This window comes from Vidua chalybeata, chromosome 3, assembly GCF_026979565.1.
Source record: "Vidua chalybeata isolate OUT-0048 chromosome 3, bVidCha1 merged haplotype, whole genome shotgun sequence".
NCBI classification, from domain to species: Eukaryota; Metazoa; Chordata; class Aves; order Passeriformes; family Viduidae; genus Vidua; species Vidua chalybeata.
The window spans coordinates 44,328,564-44,349,555 of NC_071532.1; the positions used below are offsets into that span (position 1 = coordinate 44,328,564).

A 20,992-nucleotide genomic window follows, 5' to 3' on the forward strand; every position below is an offset into this window, starting at 1 on the left:
AAACAGTGATTTTAAAAAATCAACATGAAACTTTGTTCCAAAAATGTAACAGAAAAAAAATAAAAAATAAAAACCACAGAATAACCACTAAAAAACCTCCACTCCTACTGAGATTCTAACACCTGCATGCTAAGAACTTCAGGGCAGGGAAGACCTGCAGAAACCACAGAATTCAAACACAATTTTTTATGGGATGCTTTGTAGCACTATCAGAATGTTTCAGTCCTGAAGAACAATAACTTTCAAACACAAAAAGCTGACTCAAGCATTTTGGCACTTTACATGATTCTGGGACATGCAGCTGAAGTCTCTTTCCACCCAGCTACTGCACTTGAGCTTCATACATGCCTTAGTCAAGTACGAGCTGGCAAACAGGTCTACGATTATCTAGTTTTCCATTTTCTGCTTCTGCTGAAGGACAGAATGCAACTACAACATACCTTTTTGAATTTCTATTCTTCCCAATTAACTCACGCACTATCCACAAAAGGAAAGAAAACCAGTACCAAGAACAATCAATGTGAGCCAGACAAATCCACACAGTCAAAGCGCAATACAAAGACTATAACCCCTTAAGAAAAGCTACTACCTGATCAATTATTGAGTTCAGAGTGGTAAGCAAAATAAACCCACGGCCTTGAACTAAGTATTGTCCCAGTGCTGCCATATGAGTTTCTTCTTCTTCATCCTCCTTGGCTTCTGTCCTCTGTACCACTGCATTGCACAGTCTGTTGACATCAGTCAAGAATTCCCGTGCCAGTGAGTTACTGGCACTGCTCATGTCTGAGCTGTAAGTAGAGGAAGGGACAGAAATTAACTCCATCAGAAAATACATTCCTTATAGACAAAAGACTGGGGGAAGAAGGGAAAGAGACAGGAAAGATTCTTCCCTGTATTTCACCCCCTCTGAAAGACAGTGTCTGCTGAACTAAGGAATCAATATACCCATGTAGGGTAGAAGGGGAAAAAAAACAAACTTAGCCAAAATTTCACTGAAATTCTCTAACAGCCCAGGACCCCAAACACTGATTTCATAAATCTAGAAAGTAAAAGCGTGCAACAGAGCATTCCCTCCCACAGCATAAATGGAAGTTAATGACATTGTTCCAGCTTTTCTTTGTAACCTCTATGCAAGCTTCAACATTTGTCTGCTACTAAAAGGTATTTGACTTGAAGCACAAGGGCAAAACACATATAGCACTTACACAACATTGTACAGAAATCCTATTCTTTAATTGTTTATTTGAATCATACTGTGTTATGTATTCCAACAATGTGCAGATTGTTTCAAGTGGAAAAGAAAAAAAATTACTGAGTTCAGATAATTTTGGGAGTTGCAAAAGTACCATGCTTTAGATTTACAACTAAACCAGACAGTGTATTCCTTCTGGCACAACTGAGGGGGTAGCAGTCACTACTAGTGTGTGCTTAATTCAAGAGACAATTCTGCTGCAATTGTTCAGGAGGAAATACCAAAAATATTGGTTCTGCTTCCCAGACTGATTAATTGTGCTTTGGATGCTCAGCACTAGTACATGGAGAAACATTTAACTCAAACAAGACACAAAACACAAGACTCAGCTGTAGAAAACGCTCAAGAGGATCACAGAAGAAAGCAAAACAAAAACAATAATCAGTGATGGCAGCTATGGAAACAAGATCATTCAATCCACATAAATCTTACTTAATGAGTGCTACAGCACATTTAGCTCCTTCTATTTCTATATAAACAGCTGCAGTAAAAGCTTCAAAAGTCAAATACTTTCATCATATCCAAGCACAGAATGTGCAAACAAAACAAAAAGGCCGAATAATTTTCAATGTAGCATTTAAATATAACAGATGGATTAATATGTAATTATTAGGTAAAAATAAGACCTTGGAAGTTAAAGCAAGTTTGTTTGCACTACCAGTACAGAAAGCTCCTTCTAGTAGCAAAAATGCAAACACTTACACATATGACATTCACAGTAGAAGTAGCGAAAAAATTCTTACCAGAATCAGTTTGCCAGCTTAACACATTTATCTCCTATCTGGAAGAACAAGCAAATATATTCTGGAAATATCACTCTTGGTTCACCTGTTTTTAAAAACAGAAAAATATCATGGTTAATATGATTTTTTTTAAAGTTATTTTATGACAGCTATTTGAAATTTAGGAAGAGTCCCTGAGGGTTTTTTCAGCTTTAAAGCCCTAGTTTTCACTTTTAGCTCAAGATTGTGCACAACTGAAATCCTATTACAGAAAAAATAATTGGCATACATGAGATAAGTTAACATAATAAAATCCATCAGTTTGTTGAATGCAAAATGAGCCAGGTAGACAGGTTTAAATAATTCCCTCCAGAAACAGTATGAGGTTTTAGTGATCACTACCTGCATATATAATTTTAGAAAAACTTGCAGCTCCAAGTACAAGTGAGGGATAGAAGGAGAACAGAATTATGCAGTCAGGTGTTGACACAAATGCATCTTAAATCTGTCCTAGTGTATCCTGACAGAATACCAATTCTCTATTATACTAAGCACTGGTGAAGATGCAAATAAAAATTGAAAATTTTTCAGTGGGAAACTCATCAACTGAAAATTTATCACTGGGAATGCAAAAGGTAATAACCAAGAAAAGCCTCAAAAATATTAAGCTACTAAAGGTCTCTATGTGAGCACTCAAAAGACATTTATTAAGTCCACAGTTAATTGTGAGAAAAACAAAACACAACAGATGGGGACAGGAGAAAAAGGAAAGAAAAACACTAAATTAATTGGTTTAGTATTCTCAGATGGCAATTAAGTAAAAATTTCAGCTTAAAGTTACGATGAACATGAACATTACAAGACAGACTTCCTTAAGGAAAGAGACAAACACTATAGGTTACCCAAGCAAGCACCTAATAATTGGCCTCTTTGACCACTAGGAAATATGTTTCATGCATAGCCTCACAAAAACTAACTTACACATTCAGCTAATTGTCACAATTTATTGAAATAGAATAGTTTAAGCAGCTAGTGGTTTTGCAGTTGCACCAGAGTAACAAACGTAGAGATAAGCTGTCCGTCATGTTTTGGTGTCCTTCCAGCTGAAGCTTCAGTCTCCAGGTTTTCTGCACTGCTTGCCTGGTTTCATGGATTTAACATACATTGCCATATTCTATCAAAAGGGTGGATTCTCAATATCAGTAGCAAGATGAAGTACGATTTTGTTGCCATTAACACAAAAAGACATTAGGCATATATGCTTAACACAATGATTTAATAGAGGATGGGTAAGGAATTAAGATACTCTGACTCTACAGTGCAGAAAAAAAATTGTAAAGAGATACCATGCTGGATAATGGGGCACTTCTTTTAGGACTTGTTTCAACAAGTGCTATTTAGTCCTGAGTTGTACCTATTTCTTTTTCTGCAATGAAGTTTTGAAACAGACTGACAGCACAAACATAGCTTTGGAAGCAGATCATGATAAAACCTAACTAAGCTGTATGAGAGCAGAAAGAAACCTACTAGAACATTGTACACAGTCCCAATGAGACATTAACAGTTTTACAGTTCTGAAATATACTATATGTGAGGGCTTCACATAGCCAGTTCATCATGCTCATAATTCAACTGGTATCACGTTTGCCTTCTGGACCCTTTCGGCCCCACCTCTCAAGGCAGTTATTTCCTACTTACTGGTGTGGTAGAAATCAATTTCTTGCACCTGAAAATTGTATTTTCTGAACTTCTTTCCATTTTTATGAAGTTTCTAATCAACTGAGCATCTTAAAGTGTAAGACTGTCTTTTACTTCACTGGACTTTGAAAGAAAATATCAAAATTGTCCTTACAAGGACTAAACTCTGAGACAAATTTAGCAATCTTGAATACTGAATCATTAACATACTAAATTTGCATTGTGCTAATTATTAGATGTTATCTCTAACAACAGTAGAATTTGTGGAAAGAAGAAAATGCAACAAAAACACAGAATCAGAACTAGTACTCTGTATACTAAAGTGAACTGGGCCTATTCCTTAGTTACGCTTTCAACAATACATTGCCCAGAAAGGCCTGGAATGTCCAGTAAACAGCAGCATCATAATAAAATACAGAACTAATTCAAAAGCCCATAATACTAGTTCATTACTTTCAGAAACTGTTGCCCAACAGCTATAGCAGGAGTAAAAGAGAACTAGGTAACATACAGCTACAGGAAGTTGTTAATTTGTTTACCTTCCCTAGTTTTCTGTTTCAGGTAAGAGAGAAACATTGACCAGGCATGGCATGGCTACAAGTCCTTTTAAGTACAGACTCCAATGAAGTTGCTTTTTCAGCAGCTATTAAAACCAATGCTTTGAAAAAACCCTTAGTTTCTATAAGACATTGTGCAATCAAGTTTTTTCTGGCCTCCAGTTCAAACCTTGTAGCCTTTCCACCCATTCTCTAGAATAAAGTGTATATATATATATATATGCACAAACAAGTAATCCCTGGCCAACAAACATTACATTTAGTTTATACAGTATTCATTTCAAATAACAAATGCTTATTCTAGCCTCATTGCTAGTACCTAATGTTTATGCTCTGGAGAGCATGCATGTTAACTTTTCAAGGATTTTAACATTTATACATCTATCATTATTTAGTAAGATTTAGTCAGGGGTTAAACTTTCAACTTAAGCTCAAACTTCTGTTAGCAGAGGACACATACATAATGAAGAGTATCAGCATGTTACTAAGACACTCCACAAGAGGCTTCTGCTACTGTAGCAAAGATTGTCAGGGTTATTGCAGAAATTAAGTTTAGCTTGTTAGTAGCAGACAGCAATTTTGATTGTCTGGTTAAAGAAAATCACTAACAATTAGACTAAGAATGAAATCCTCTGTGCAAACTGGGGAGGAAAAGAAAGTGCATGAGAGCATGCAACAGAGTAACACATATCTAGCGTGGCCTGGAATAAAATGGGAAATACAGTGCTGCCTTGAAATCTGTACATGGTGGGAAAATGCAAGTGAAGGCTCAAAGTAATGCATCACCGAAATCAGCATTCTTTCTTTTCTGTTCTTTTGATGTGATTCAACACTTTACACAAGCTGGAAAGAAATACCCAGCTGACATTGCCAAAATAGGTTACACAGCAGGAGCAACACACAGAAAGAAAACAGGAACCTGCAGTTTAAGCAGAGCATATCAGAAAGCCTGAGACACTTTGATGCTCTGCATTACTGATGCACAGCAATCAGCCAAAAGAATAGCTTACAAAACACAGTGAATATTTGCTAACCATCCAACAACTCAGTCAAAAACATGAGCAAACGAGCAAAACCAAGACCTTTTAAGTTCAATTCTTTCTCAAAACAGACATACCAGGCAACACTCCAGCTCCACAGAAGACTTCCTGCTTAATATTTTCAACCACTTTCTGCTCTGTCTTCTGCTATTATTTATTAACTATTTGCAGTTACAGAAGCAGAAAACCTATTACATACCAAGGCAGTGCTGCTCCAACCATGACATTGCACATGAAAAAAACAACCTCTTAATATACAGAATTTATTATAAGGCTGCAGGTAGCTGTCAATTTTTTTGGCACTGTGCTATTTCTGACCAAGTCCTTGATATCATCAAGGAGTTCAGTAACCAGCTTTAAGCCTTACACAATTCACTAGGTCAATATTATTTCTGAACAAGTTATTCAGAGACTCTCCCCTAGAGCAAAGAAAAAGTTGAAAACCAAAAATGCTTGGTATGTTTGGATAAATAACACATGCACTGTCCTTTTAACGAGCCAGGGAAGTATGTCAAGTGCACAAGACAGTAAACAAGTATTATTTTAATGAACCCTCACAAGTATGGTGAAACTATCAGAGTAATGATGTTTCAGAATACACAAGTGTGTTTATGTCTGTATAATCTTAATATTGCCACTTTATGTATCAACTCCCATCTCACGTAAGAGGGATGTTTGTCTTGCAACACCTGAAGTTTGAGACTCTTGCTTCTCCAAGTATTGTAAGCCTTCCATAAGTATCTTGTTTACTTGTGTTCTACTGCCATGGTATTAAAGATTTAATTCATGAAGCTCAATGCTTATACAACCTGAGAACTAGAAAATGTTTACCTCTTGTGGATGTGCAAGCACTGTATCTTACACTGAAAAAAAGAAAGATTTAAAGGAATTATCTGTGCTTACTGAAAAAAGCAGTCCTTAAAGAAATAAAAATACGCATTTTCATACTGTGTATGGTTAGGGAACGCTGATGTGATGGTTAAACTAGCCATTCCCCATGTAGAATAGGAATGCCGAGGGGAAAAATCAAATGAGATTAAACAAGTAATAAGCCAGGTTTGTTCAAATAAAAGAAACGGCTGCTTTCCAAAATACCTGTCATATATATATATTTATAAAATCAACTCAGCAAACATACCCAAGGGTACAGACATTTTGAGATACATAGAAGCATTGCAGCAGGTGCAGGCAGGTCAGAAAGAGTTTCAGAGCTGTCATCATTCTGATCAAGACCCAGACCTGTGGTGTACCACACAGTGACAAGAAAAAGCCAAACCCTTGCTTACTCACAAATTATAATTTTGCATGGATTTTCAGGCCTCAGATTTTTTTGACATCAAACTCATGAGTGATGTCTTTGGGCATGAAGATGGCTTCAGATTACACTTCCAAAACTTGGTCAATGTATTCTTTCAAAACATAATCTATAATGTATTTACTAGCATTTAATCGGCTTCCTGCCATATATTCTGACCTGTGTTTATGTCTGCTCCCCCTAGCATAACTGTTTGAAGAAGTAATGTTTCAAGAATTTCACTTGTGTAGCATAACTATTGGTGAAACCAGCTTTAAATGATAGAAACATAACTCAGAGGTATCTCAGATTAACATGTACACATTATTCTTGTTTACATACAACAATACACACCCCCCAGTTCATGTTTTTCTGTTCAACAGTTTCCAAAATATCGTCTTGGGACATTTTTTCTTGCTAAAATTCAGCAGGTTTGCTGCCTTGAGTTATGAAGAACAGTATTCCTTTACAAGTTAACAGATTATCAGTAATTTCCTCCTTTTGAGTCAGGGGGAAATACCACTGAGACAGAGCTAATGGCAAAGAATCCGACAGGATAGCTGCATATTAGACAAGTGCTTTGAGACAGCTTCTCAACTCCATGTGGAATTTTAATTTCGTCATCAAACAATGTGAACCACCTGTGAATACATTCTTGTCAAGCCTGAAATCAAGGAAAAAATGAGAGATGATTCATCTAACAAGATAAAAAGTACAACACTAACGAAAGACAGGCTCTCAAACAACCACCTACACTCAAGTTATACATTAGCCCTGTACATATGCTATACTCAAGTTTATGCTAAGATTGTGGTCTTCTACTATCCAAAGTCATTAACAATAACATAGCTGTTACCAAATTAAATCCATTCCAGTTCATTTAAAATTTTCATATTTCAGACCACTGCATACAAGCATTCCTTACAAGAGGCATGGGCAAAGCTGGGAGACTTCAAAGATAATAATTGCAGCACTAACTCTGTCAAAAACAGAGCTGCTATCATGGACATCAGCTAAAAAGCACTAAAGAATACAATGCTGCTACCAATACCATGAAAATGCTGGTGTCAAGCTTTGTTAGCAGGCTTGAAGACTAGGATCTCTTTCAGATCTTACCTAAAATGTCAGCGGCCAACACCTCTGCAAACACATGGTGCTAAAGGAAGGAATTGACAAATATTCCACCACAAGATGGAGTCTGTGAAAGACCAGTAAGTTCTCACAAATGAAAAATCAAGGATGAAGATTATCTTTAAAACATACGGCAGTAGCAAGGCAATGCTCCTAAGTGAGCCTTGTTCTGAACATTAGTCAGTTATGGTCTGCATACCATAACTGTATCTTCACAGTTACCAAAAAATCACACTGAGAAGACTCACACTTCTACTTAAATAATTGGTACAAAAAACCTGACTTCCCATAAAAAGATTTTAATCAGACCCCAGGCTACAAACATGAATCAAAGAGCTAATAGCTTACAGCAAGAAAAAACTCAAGACTTACACACAGCCTTCTCCTTTCCCATCACACATTCCAGTATCACTTCTGCATAGAGTGCTCCATCTGGAAGCAAGACTTCACCTTGCACTAATTTCCAAGTCCCTGAGAGCCATGATCAAATGCAAGACCTGAATGTAAACAGAGGGAAAGAAAACCTGATCTGGTGCACACACGCTGCTTTATTAGCTCTTCTCAACAGACCATGACAGCTGAATCGAAACACTGTTGAACCTCAGTAAAAGCCCCCATCTCCCAAAATGCAGGTAGGGTAGAGTTATACAAGACAGCTCAGCCCACTTGACAACACATGACTAGCAAGAAAGTGCTTCTGCTTTTCCCCAGCAATTTCTCTCTTCCTTTTATTTCCAGCACTGTACTTATCCATCTCCTTCTTCATGTGGCCCACCCCAACAGCTTTGCAGAAAACTAGCTTTTTCAGCTGGATTTGTTGTTGTTGAATTGCCATACTGAGGGATCAGGCAGCTGTCACTGTCAGTGAAGGGAAGGCCACAGGAGGGAGATTTCCTCCTTCAGCAGTAACAAGCTGCTCCATCAGCTTAGCAAGCTCAGACAAACCAGTCCAAATCACACAACAGAAAGAACCTCAAGTCTCTTCTACCTGATCTTGTCCCAGGTGTACCATCCTCAGATGAGAGCTGTCACAGGAACCAACAGCTGTGATGACACCAGCTTAACTATTTGATACTATCTAAAGGCCCATGAACCTTCAGCAAGCAATAATTTGCCAGAGTACTTGATACTCTCACAACTGTCTCTGAATTGCAAAAGAAAGCAAAAGACAAAGTAACTCCAGGCATATATACATAAAGGCCTCTCTCCACTGCACATTACACTCCTTTTCTAACAATATAATCCAATTTTCCAACAAACACAGCAAAAAAGATGGAGTAACGATAACTCATGCAATAGCCACTACAGTTTTTAGCTAAGGAAGCCCATCAAAGCCTGACAATTCCCTGAAAAAGAAAAAAACGGGTATTAGTGTGGTCTTGTCAATGACAGCTGTTCACTGAAAAGAACTGAAATTCACCCACAGAAGACAAGCATGCATGTTCTGGACAGCACTTCTGGGTACAGCAGAATCCTCTTACAAAATAATAATTTCACCCTACATTCCCTTTGCTCTTTTCTGTCCTCAAAAGACAAGTATCAAATCTAGTTTTGCTTCAGATTTCCTCCATAGGCAATATATTCTTATTTGAAAAGAGACTACTATGGCAATGGCAAAATTCTGCAAATACAAAGGAAATATTAAATGACCAGCTGTAAGGGTGTACAATTTCATACTAATAAGGAATCACCATGGTCTATTACAGAAATCACTGACAGTAGAAATATAGAGCTGAACTTCCTTAAGTACTTGTACAGAGAATCACAGTAGTTGCTTATGCTCTTTGAGCTCAACTACAAAGAGAACTATATGAAAATAGTGACTTACTTACAGAAAGTGTTAACAATGCAGTTTCTCTTTTCCAGCGTTTACATATCCAGTGTCTAACTTTCCAATACATCCTGCACTATTGTTCAAAGTACTCACAGACTCTTTCCCTACTATCTTAAGCTGCACTAATAACTGATGTGGTGACACATGGAAAATGTACCAGGGACTACAAGAAAGAAGGAAGCAAAAGAAGCATCAAAGAAGAATCTTAACGAAATGGTTACTAACCTTACAGAAAAACTTCTTACACTCAAACATTTTTGATGGAAAGCTGTCTTTGAGTATGGTTAAAAAAATTCACAGGGCAAGGAGAAAGGGAAGGCAAGAAGTAAGTGACATCAAAAAAGCTCATCTTAAGAAATCTGTATGCAGTCTTATAAACCAAGTGAAACTGACTTCCTTTAGCAATTGGCTTTGATTTTAAAAATAAAGCATTGAAAGCTATATGCTTCTAGGTTGCAAGAGTGTCTGTCCAAAGGACAAAAAGGAAGAACAATTAAATTAAAACCCCCCTAGATAAAGATGAGGTTTGTTCCTTATCTATGATAGTGTATGAAAACAGTTTTATTTTGCATTCACTCAATTAAAAAATCCACCAGAAACTCTCAGAGCCAGTAAACCACAAATTTTCTAAAGCACCCGAGAGGATGTCTTGTCCTTTGCACTACTGGTCTGGGAGCCTACCATACAGGCAAAAAGGAGACTCAAGAATATTTTCCTGAGTCCTTATCACACTGCAGCTCCATTATGATAAAAGCTCTATGCAGGCATGGTCTCTTGTCCAAGCAAGCAAAATCTGATCCTTCCTCCAGGAAAAGTTAAATGTTCCAGACACCTCTTTTCTGCTACGTAGCACAAGATTATGATATGTACGACTAAAACAGATGGTTGTCCCACCACCTCATCAACAACAGTACACAAGCTTGTGTCACTAGCTCCAAGTTTCCTGTAGATCCTTATAACGAAGTCTTACTGATTCACATGGCACTACAAGCAAGAAGAAAAAAAGCAGAAAAAAAGTCTGCCATCCAGATTTTCTTCTTTAGCCAGTCCCATTAATAACTACATTAGATGCTTTTCCAAATCCTAGGCCATGACATTTAGTAATCTGATCTTTGTTCTGAATTTCTTCAATTGCTCTGCTTTCTCTTACAGAAGAAGTTTTATTTTCACTTCCAGTGATGCACTTGCTTTTCTTGCCTTCTCCCTTCACTGCAGATGTTAGTAAAAACGTAGCTCTTTAGTTCTTCTGGTAATATCAAGCAATATCCAATTCTTAGATTTTTCCTTTTCTCTCGAAGAAGCATCTTTGAACATTCTCCCCACACTCAAAGAACATGTAGAATAGCTTCCATCGTGCCTCTGTCCACCCATTTTGATGCATGTTTTCGGAAAAGGGCAGTTCAGGTGCTGAAACGCTGCGACTCTTGTATATTCCACGTCCGCCAGTGTTATCGAGTTTCCGTGCACAGCCCTCATTTGTTTTTCTTCAATCCTTATCTGCAACACACGCCTCGCTGACAGCAAAGGCTTTCTTTGTGTTAGCGCCTTGCGCCAGCACCTCGCATAGCGCTGCCCACCGCAGGCAGCGCATACGGAACGGGTCTGGGCTGGAAGGGACCATAGTGGGGCATCTGCTCCAAACTCCCTGCTCAAGCAGGGTCATCCTAGAGCACGTGGCACAGGATTGAGTCCAGACGGTTCTTGAACATCCCCAGTGAGGGAGACTGCACAACCTCTCTGGGCAATCTGTTCCAGTGCTCGATCACTCACCCGCACAGCATCCCGGTAACACGGGAGGGCGCGGGGGAGAACCCGCATGCACCGTCTGGACACGCACACGGGGTATTAAACCTCGCCTTTCGGCAAATGCCGAGGCCTCACGTCAGCAGGGACCGCTCTGGCCGCCGAACGCCCGCAGCCGGCCCCGGGAATACTCGGGCCCCGAGCCCGCGGCGCCCCTCCTGCCGCCGGCGGCCGCCGCTGCCGGGGAGCCCCGGGGCAGGCCGGGCCCCGCCCGCGCCACCTCCGGCGGCTCCTTCCGCTTACTACTGCCGCCGCCGCCGGGCTGCCCCGAGCCGCCAGCGGCATCTCCAGGCGACGGCGGCGGTAACGCCACTGACAGCCCACCCCGGCGCCGCGGCTGCGGGCCTCGGCCCGCCGAAACCCGCGGGCAGGGCCCGTGCTGCGCGCCCTCCCACGGCCCCGTGCCGCCAGGCGAACCCCCCGCGGTGGCGGTACCCGTCCCGCCCTTACCCGCTCCTCTCCCCGCCAGAGCCGACACGCCTGGCCACCCGCTCTCCTCTTATCCTGCTGACAGCGTCCCGGCAGCCCACGGCGGGAGGTTCCTGCCCGGCCCCGCCGCGCCGCGCCGCCCGCCCCCTTCTCCCCGGCAACACAGCGCCCGCCCCGCCCCGCTCCCCCAGGCGCCTTCCGCCCGCCTCGCGCTCGCCGCCGCGGCTGCGCCGGGCCAACTGGGCCAGCGGCCCGAGGGCGGCCCTGGAAGTGCCGCGGCGAGCCTGGGACTGCCGGCTCCGCCTGCTCCTGTAATCGGGCCGTGAAAGCGCCCGGCTAGTGCCACACGGACAGCCGGCCGGCCTGCAGCTCCTGCTGGGGAGCCAAGCGGGCAGGAGGTGCCCCCCTAAGCCGCTTCACTCTACCGCCACCACCGCCACCACCCTGCCCGGCTTTAACGTCACCATTATAAACGCCCTTTACATGGGTGTCACGTATCCGTGGCCATCCGCCCGCTGGCGTCTGGCGCTGTCACTGCGAGCCGCTGTCACTGCAGCGCTGCGCTGGCTCACGAAGGGCTCCGGAGGGTTTGCGCTCTGTTTCGGTGTTTACTCAGAATAAATTCTTGGAGCAGGTTTCCGGCTGCGGAGCTGGGCTTTGGCTGTTGGCTGGAATGCCCAGAAGAAACGATTGCCCTGAATGCTGTTCGATCAACTCCCTGACACAACAGGTTCGCGTAGGCAAATAAATAAATAGTGAGCTTTGACTGCATGTCACTGTTCTCGCCTGCTTCAGGAATTCACCTTGCACGGCCAGGGCACGCAGTAATTTTATGAAAGTGAGAGCAATACGGTACAGGTGATGTTGTAAGAATGTGCTTAATATATTCATGCATGCCTAGTTTTGGCATCACCATCCTGATTCTTGAAATCAGAAAAAATGTACATACAGAGGGTGCACAAGTGTATCCTTCTCACATCCTTATGCCTCTCCCTGGTGCATTGGCCTCCTACACCTTTGCTGCCTTTTCTGGTGAGGACTGTGTAATTGCATTTCGCTTATCATCCCAGGGCCTGCTGGCTACCTTGGTGTCATATTGGCTTTGTAAAACTTAAGCCAGGCTGCCTGCAAGGATTACACCAATGGACAGAGACAGATCTTGGGAATGCTTCAAGCAGCAGGATCCAGGACCTACCTGCCGAAGTAAGTTTAGATAGACACGAGGTAACAGCAGTTAAGTCTTGCAAATATAAACTTCAATCTGCCTGTACACCCTACTTCTCATGCTTTTTCCCTTGGCATCTACTTATGGCCACCTTTCATATTTTTCTCCCTTAGCACCTGCTTTTGGCTTTTGTTCATGTTTGTGTTCACTTTATTGACAGGGAGCAAGCTATCTCTGTCGGATGGGTACTGGGCTAAACAGATCTCTATTCCAAGCCAAGACAGCAACTTCCCTGCAAGGACCAGCTGTGCAGACCCCAGAACTGTGCCTTTCTCTGGGAATTAAGCACCTAGGCAACACTTCTGCACTCAAAAATTGCTTAAATCCCTCAAGAAAAGCAGTCCTAGGCAAGCACCACCAGTATTACAACACAATAGAACAGGAAGGAAGGGAACAGAGCCTAACACTGCTTTGCTGCTAAGCAGGGTTACACAGCACAGTCACAGAGCTCCCACAGGTGTGGGAGCCCCAGTGGCACCCCATGTCCCCGCTTAGGTACCCACCCTTGAGAAGCTCAGAGAGATAAGTGGTTTTCAAAGGCACCCAAGCCTCTTCAGTGGCCACAGAGAACTTTGAGGAAAAGTGGTTCAATCGATGCCCTGGAGTTTAGATGACAGCTGCTGATTCAGGCAGATTAATTCAGGCAGATTCAGGCAGATTAAATCCTACTTTTAAGCCAGTTTATTTTAAACTCCTGGAGAATGTGGTAGGATTCAGTCCAGCCCATCCCATCTGGCACAGCAGCTACTGGAAAGTGAGCCAAGATTCCCAAACCCAGGCTCAGGAAGTCCTTGCCCTAATAATGCTCACACAAATCCTCTCTACTTCCTGCAGCTGAGAAGAAAGAGAAGTCTCTTCTACCACTGAACCAGGACTTCCTGTTTACTGAAAAGTAGAGATACTACTACTTTATCTTTCCTTCAGATCTTACAGTTGCCAGACGATGAATGCATGTATGTGTCCCTTCTCACTGCTGACAGCATCCTGAAGACAGAGGTTTTGTATTGGCCTCTCCCATGAAACTCCTGCCTGCCAGTACCTCCAAGGCTCTTTGCTGTTCCCTCTGCTGCTGCCCAGTTTTCCTCAGAAGCAGATGTAGGACAGGACAAACGCAGTGCTTGACGTTTGCACATTATCTACAGTTTCTCAAGGAGACCACTGAAGCTAAGCAGGCTGTACATTGCCTTGTGTAATTGTACAGCAAAACTGTAACAGCAGCAATGAAAATGAAGTCAATGGCCAACAGCACATCAACTCACCCTTGGAATATTAGATTTTACAGTGCAAAGAATATGAACATTTTAGATTGGTAACATAAATTTTACTGAAAATAAGAGTTTTCAGGAGAGAACTTGCCATCACATACAAGCAAACATCTGAGTGAATCTTCACAAGGTATTTACGAAAATCTTTAGAAGGGAAGTATGCCATAGCCTAAGTAGAGCTGCACTGAACAGTTATCATGTATGTTAAAAAATTATTATAAACTGCTTAGACTAAAAATATTGTTGCAAAAGATAAGTAGGGTCAATTAAAGATTTTATCAGAACGATAATGTTTTTCTCACTTGAATGCTTCAAAGTACAACCTTTCAGCCATGCAGATTTTTTTATAATTACAATAATTAAAGATCCTGCACAGATGCAACACTATGCCCGCTCTTCAATTTCAAGTCAGAGTTTTTCAGTAAAGTACTAAGCATTCTGCATACATTTACATCAACTTAAATTTGCAGCACCTCCATGAAAGTGAGCAGAATGACACCAGTTCATACTAGAATAACTTCAAATCAAGCCTGGTTCTTCTTAGCATCACTGATTCATTGATGACTCCCTCTATCCTACAAACAGTACCTGAATGTCACTTCAGCATCATTCTTCCTGGGTTTCTACTATAATTCCTTCTCTTCAGCATAAATGGAGAGAATAGTAAGATGAAAAACAAGCAAGAAGCAAGAATATAAGTGATATTTCCCTACTGTTCTCTGAACAATAGAACAAGTCCACAGCACTGAGACCTGCACAAATCACACTGGCACCCAAATTCTTCAGTGTGTGGTACTAATGTTCACAGAGAGTGGATTGAGATCAATGGTTCCAAAACTTTAGTGTTCAGTGAGCCACTGTCAATTCCTGGAATTTCTTAAGTACCCACTAGACATTTTTCAATAAAGATCCATCTACTCTCATCATAAAGGTTTCAGCTGAAAGCCTTGCAAAGGCAATGTAATATAAGACGTAGGTTTTGTTAGCCACCTTTACAGTCTCATTGTCTCTCCTTTCCAATGAGTATGTACCTGTCTTGGAAAATTTGTCTGTATTTTAATGACATAATGAAAATAATATTTAAACTGTGGAGTAATCAATATAATATGTGGTATGTCCTAAGTCCATGATCTTAAATCAGAGTGGTTTGTGGATCTTTTGTCAGCTGAGATGAGCAGCCTTTCAGCAAGGAATGAGTAACAGTCTGTTTTCCCAAAGAAGCACATTACTCTTTTATTCCTGTACTACTTTTAAAAAAATCAAAAGAGTGAATAAAATACAAAAACAGTTTTGCACTTAGGGAATCAAGGAAGGGTTAAAAAAAAACATTAAAAATATATTAGTGAGTGTGGGTCTATCTATATAATGGGGAGAAACAGTCTGTGATTATCTACTCACTTCTAGATCAATGTTGGAAGAGTAAGCTGTTGAATGAATTCAAGGACAAAGAAATACAGGCTCAACACTCTTCATGTTTGCATTCTTCATGTTTAGCTACAGTGGTATAGAAAGACCAGAGACAAAAGAAAAACATTAACTAGTAGGTAGAAAGCAAAGGTGAAATTAAATGCTTCCGAAAGTGGCTTAAAGCACAGGAGTTGTGGAAAGTGTTCCCTAGTTGTTTTATAATCCTTGTTTGTGTTTGCCTACTGCAAGCAGGACTTGATTTCCAGTCATGCTTGATTTTTCATTGCAGTTACTCCTGGTCAGCATACTCTGACATCAGGATGTTTTTACTCATGGTTCTAGGGCCCATTTCCAAAACAGAACAGGAGGTAGCCAGATAGCCTGGTGGAAACACATTGTATGACCCCTAAATTTGTTCAATGTCTAATCTAGATGAAAGAATTAAAAATTACTTGCATTATCAGTTTTGAATCAGTGAGTTTACTTTGACTCACCTTGGCTTTTCCATTTAGAAGGAATTAATCCAGTTTAAAGTTTACTCAAAAACAGCAGAGGTAAATCACTGGTTGCAATGTATGTTGAACTAGAATTAAATTGCCTTTAGTGAAGTGAGTTTGGATGATGTAAGAAAACTTGATTTAGGCAGAAATGATTGAAGCTAGAATAATTCCCTCAACAAAGAAGGAGAGAAGCCTAATGAGAAATGCAAATGGTTTAAAAACACATAGGCAGGACTTTGAGTCTCAATTTGCAGCTACTCATGGCTTGTAAATGCATGAATTACACCAGATCATAGTCTCTTACAGTTACACGTTGTCATGTGTCTAACAACTCACATCTGTTCTGCAGCAAACAGTCAGGCAAAGGATGTGTTCTTGAAGTGAGTCATTTCAAGAGGTGAAACTGAGATGAAATCTCATTAAAAGCATGTCAGACTGCAGTTTTCACATGTCCTTATTAGGCCTACCATTGTCTTTAGCTGGATCTACAGCCCATGGGAAAATGCTATCTTCCTTATCCACTGCGAAAAGCATATCTGCAGTTCTCAATAACACACATGCTTTATATTATCTTTTCCCAATCAATGCTATGAAATTGTGTAATTCATAGAAAGTAGTATTATTTTTTTTAAATTTCTTTTTATTAGTGGAGAAGTCCTAGCAGATTTTCAATTTCACCTGTTATACACCATTTCTGAGTTTTTGCACTGCTCTTGAAAAATTAAGATTGTATTTCAGAGTTTAGAATGGATAGATATTTTATGAAGAGCAAACAATACAAAAATAGGAAATTCACAAGAGCATGAGGCCCCTGAAAGTGACCTTGTTTCCAGATGTGAATTTCTGTCATAACTTGCTTATCCATTTATATCCTAATAAAGGTTATCCCCAAGAATTTGTCAAGATAATAATCTGATTTTTAAAGGAGCAAATCATCAGAATGGTAGCTCTGGGAACTGCAGGTCCAAACCCTATCAACTGTATGGTAGGGGCGATAGGAGTATATATTTATTTGGATAAAGCTTAGCCAAGCTTTTATGTTGAATTCTTCCACTCTGTTTCTCACGCTTCCAGTGTATCTCTCCTTTTCCCACTTGCAAGAAGGAAAAACCTATTTATTTTGCCTGGACATGGTTAGAACCATCTGATACTGCTCACTATTCTAGTGACAGCTAAACTTTCTTCAGTGCTGTTTAGTTTGACACAGGGGACAGTTTCTGGTTTTGTTTCAATGTTTTGTTTCTGTATCTTTTTCACTGTTTCAGTTTCCTGATGGATTCCAGTCTCACCTTCAAAATGGCCAGTCTGGGTTACAGCAGACCTGTTCAGCCCAGCATCAGCTGCCTGCAGAAGGCTACATGAACAGAACACGTATACGGTGACACTTAGTACCTGTTCCAGTTTGCAGCAGTCTGCAGTTCAAGAACATCCTGGGACAGATGGGGTGTCTTCATGGTTTATAGACTTTGATTTATTTTTGTTCTGTTGATTTGTCCAGTAGCTGTGTTAGCCCTCACAAGCCTCTGGCACCCACCAAGTCCTGCAGTGTTCTAAAGTTGAATTACATGTCTGGTGAAAAGCACCTCTTTAATTTGTTTGGAACTTTTTACCCACCCATTTCTCTTAGTTTCGTCTAGTTCTTCTGCTTTGTGAACGAGGGAATAATGACTCTGTGGTCCTTCTCTCTACGTTGCTCATGTTTTTAAAACTCCTTGTCGAATCTCCCATCTGCTTCTTTTTTCCACTCTGAAGAGTCCCTGGATATTTAACCATTCACTGTGTACCATTTGTTCAGCTTTCTTGCCCTTTATAAAACTGTTTGTCATAACTTAGGGATCTCTTCTGCCCAAGTATAGGACTTCTCTTTTCAGGACTTCTCTCTCTGCACATAATGTTGGGATTCCTTTGACAGCATTGATTTTTTCCTGCCATTTTAACCCAATAACTTATAGCATGAAATCCTATTTTTTTCTGGCTGACTTTCATTTTTGCTACCTAGAGGAATTTGCCATCTCTCACCTCAGACTATGCTTTTTTTTTCAGATAACTTCTATGTCAAACCAAACAATTCCAGGGGCAGATTTCTGAGACTTCACTGTGGACTTCCATCTCCTTCCTGTGCTCATAAACCTCCAGCAAGCTGTGAGATTTTTTTTTTTCTATAAAAGTTATATCAATTTTTCTTCACAAAATCACATATATTTATACACCTGCTAATTACATTATATATTATATTTTCTACCATTTTGTTCAATATTTCCGCAACCTTTTTTTTAAGACTTGACCTCTTTAAATATGAGTTTCAGTATAGTCAGTGTGACATTAGAAAGACTCAGCAGCAAAACTTTGTCTTTCACAAAAATAGTAACTCTATATTGATTCGTTTTGTTGATTTTTTTAAAAGAAAAAGACATAATGCAGGTCAACCACATAAACCTATTAATCACAAGACTATGAATAAATTATGAGGAAAGCATTACAATTTTCTGGCAGACTGACTATGACTTTTACTGATGTATTAATGCTACATAAAAACAAACAAAGAAAGCTGTTTAAAATATTTCTGCATAAGGCTGATACTGCATTTCTCCCTGTGATTTCTGATTGTCAATCTAATAGTTCTATTTCCAGCCCAGCAATTAATTTCTTAGTGATTTTCCTCTGTTGGAAAAGAAAAGGTAATTTAGCAAAGATAAATGTTCAATATTTCAAACACTTTTTTCCAGAGCATCGGGCATCTCCATCTTCAGAAGACATAACCCACCTCCATGCACAGAATGCTAAGCAGTATTCAGGGTTCTGGTAAAGCAGACACAGAGCAATCACAAGAGTGCTTTCAAATACTCCTCTGGTACTGGGACAGCTCATGGCTGCCTGTTCCCCCATGGAGGAGGTATAGGTGTGGTGTCAGGGAGAGGTGAGAGGCTGCTTCAGTACCTATTCCCCAGCAGTCACAGTGTTTGTGGGTGCTCATGTCGGCACTGCAAACAGGACATTTCCTTAGAGCTACTTTAATGGGGACAGACTGTTCCCCCCAGCCCTGCAGCTCCAGATATTTAGAGATGTTTGGTATGTATGCCAGCTTCATGTTATCCATGAATGTCAAACACGTGCTGCAATCAAGCAGCCCAAGTGGGTAAAGCCTCTTCGGTGTAGAGGATGATGGCTGAAATGTAAACATGGAGAGGCTTGGCAGATCGTCTCTATCACACTTGCCCAATCCCATGATGGCAAGTGCCATGTGCTTATGATGGTGGCAGCAACCACAGGAGGGCTGCAGACACGCCCTGTGCCCCATGCGGTATGCCACACCGCCCAGAATGCTATCCTGGGCCTCGGAAAGAACTCATTTCCTAGACAACCTTAGAGACACTTGGGCCAATGAACACGACATTAAGTGGTTGTATCACATTCCCTGTTGTGCACCATTCTCTGGAAAGATCCAACGATGTAACGGACTGTTAAAAGACTACACTGACAGCAATGAGTGGTGGGATGTTCAAACACTGGGGTACACATTCAGCAAAAGCCACCTTGCTAGTCAACACCAGAGGGCCAATTGGGATGGCCCTGTCCAATCAAAACTTCTACCAACTGTACAAGGGAATAAAGTTCCTGTAGTACATGTTAAAGACATGCTGGGGAAAAACTGAAAACCTGGAGTAGTCCTGCCTCAGGCAAAGGCAAACCCATCCATGGGACTACTTTTGCTAAAAAACCTGTATGGACTTGGTGGGTGATGTGGCAGGATGCAGAAATCTAGTGTGCCCCAAATGGATTTGACTTTGGGTGAAAAGAAACAATTAATTACACTGTGTTTTTAACTCCCCAGTGGTAAGATTAGCACTTCTGTGGTGGTTACGTGTGCATCACCTCACTGAGCATCTCATGGCATCAGTCTTAGCCACAAGCATTCTAAGGATCTGAGCCTGACTTCCCTCTGATTGCCACGTTCACACCAATGAAGAATGAACTTTGATAAAACAGAACAAGTGCAGCAGTGCTGGAATGAGAGCCAACTCAAATGTGCACCATACAACAATACAACACCGTACATCATCTTTCCTGCTTGAAGAACTGTTATCAAAGATGAAGGCCAAAGTCATGGAGTAAAAGAATGCAATAAACTTTTTTTTTGCATGTGTGTGTGTGTGTGGACATTTTATGAATATTTGATAGAGGCATTCCATAGACTAAGAGAATTAGTTTGTATGTATACCTGTCAAAACACATGAATAGGGAAGGTGATGGGATATTGGGCAGTGTGAAACTTGGCATGATATAATGGTGTGAAAAAAGGGGTGGATGTTGTCCTGGTTTCAGTTAAGGTAGAGTTAATTTCTTCTCAGTAGCTATTACAGTGCTGTGTTTTGGACTTTAATGAGAATGTTGTTGATAACACACTGATGTTTTGGTTTTTTCTAAGTGGTTTATCCCTAGCCAAGGACTTTTTTTTCCCCCTTCTGTCTTGCTGTGCCAGTGAGGAGGTAAGCAAAAGAAACTGGGAGGGAGCACAGCTGGGACTGGTGATCCAAGCTGACCAGAGGGATATTCCACACCATAGAATGTCATGTGCAGTATATAAACTGGGGGAGTTACCTGGAAGGACAGTTGATCTGGGTTCAGGAAGGGGGGTCTGGCATCGGCCAGCAGATGGTGAGCAATTACATTGTGCATCACTTCGTTTTTTTCCATTATTTATTATTATTACTACTACTACTACTATTATTATTATTATTATTATTATTGTATTTTAATTTCAATTATTAAAATGTTCTTATCTCAAGAGAAATGTTTTATTTGCATTCTCCCCATTCCTTTGGGTGTTAAGAGAG

The 20,992-nt window shown here is 40.8% G+C and overlaps 1 protein-coding gene and 1 long non-coding RNA gene across 3 annotated transcripts in view; one reads left to right on the top strand and one right to left on the bottom strand.

Annotated features, from left to right (window-relative positions):
* The window catches only part of LYST (lysosomal trafficking regulator), a 73,841-nt gene extending 62,019 nt beyond the window's left edge, over window positions 1-11,822 (bottom strand). For both annotated transcript variants that reach the window (XM_053937128.1, XM_053937127.1), the window contains exons 1-3: window positions 11,782-11,822; window positions 1,996-2,080; window positions 590-788 (exon numbers count right to left, since the gene is read on the bottom strand). In XM_053937128.1, coding sequence (XP_053793103.1) covers window positions 590-781 — 192 coding nt within the window. In that variant the 5' untranslated portion in view covers window positions 782-788; window positions 1,996-2,080; window positions 11,782-11,822. The remainder of the gene's footprint in view (window positions 1-589; window positions 789-1,995; window positions 2,081-11,781) is intronic.
* A 153-nt stretch (window positions 11,823-11,975) lies between these two features.
* Window positions 11,976-20,778, top strand: LOC128785043 (uncharacterized). The gene is made up of 4 exons (XR_008429737.1): window positions 11,976-12,490; window positions 12,831-12,963; window positions 18,201-18,299; window positions 19,990-20,778. It is a non-coding gene; the product is annotated as an uncharacterized LOC128785043 (long non-coding RNA).
* Window positions 20,779-20,992: the final 214 nt, after the last annotated feature.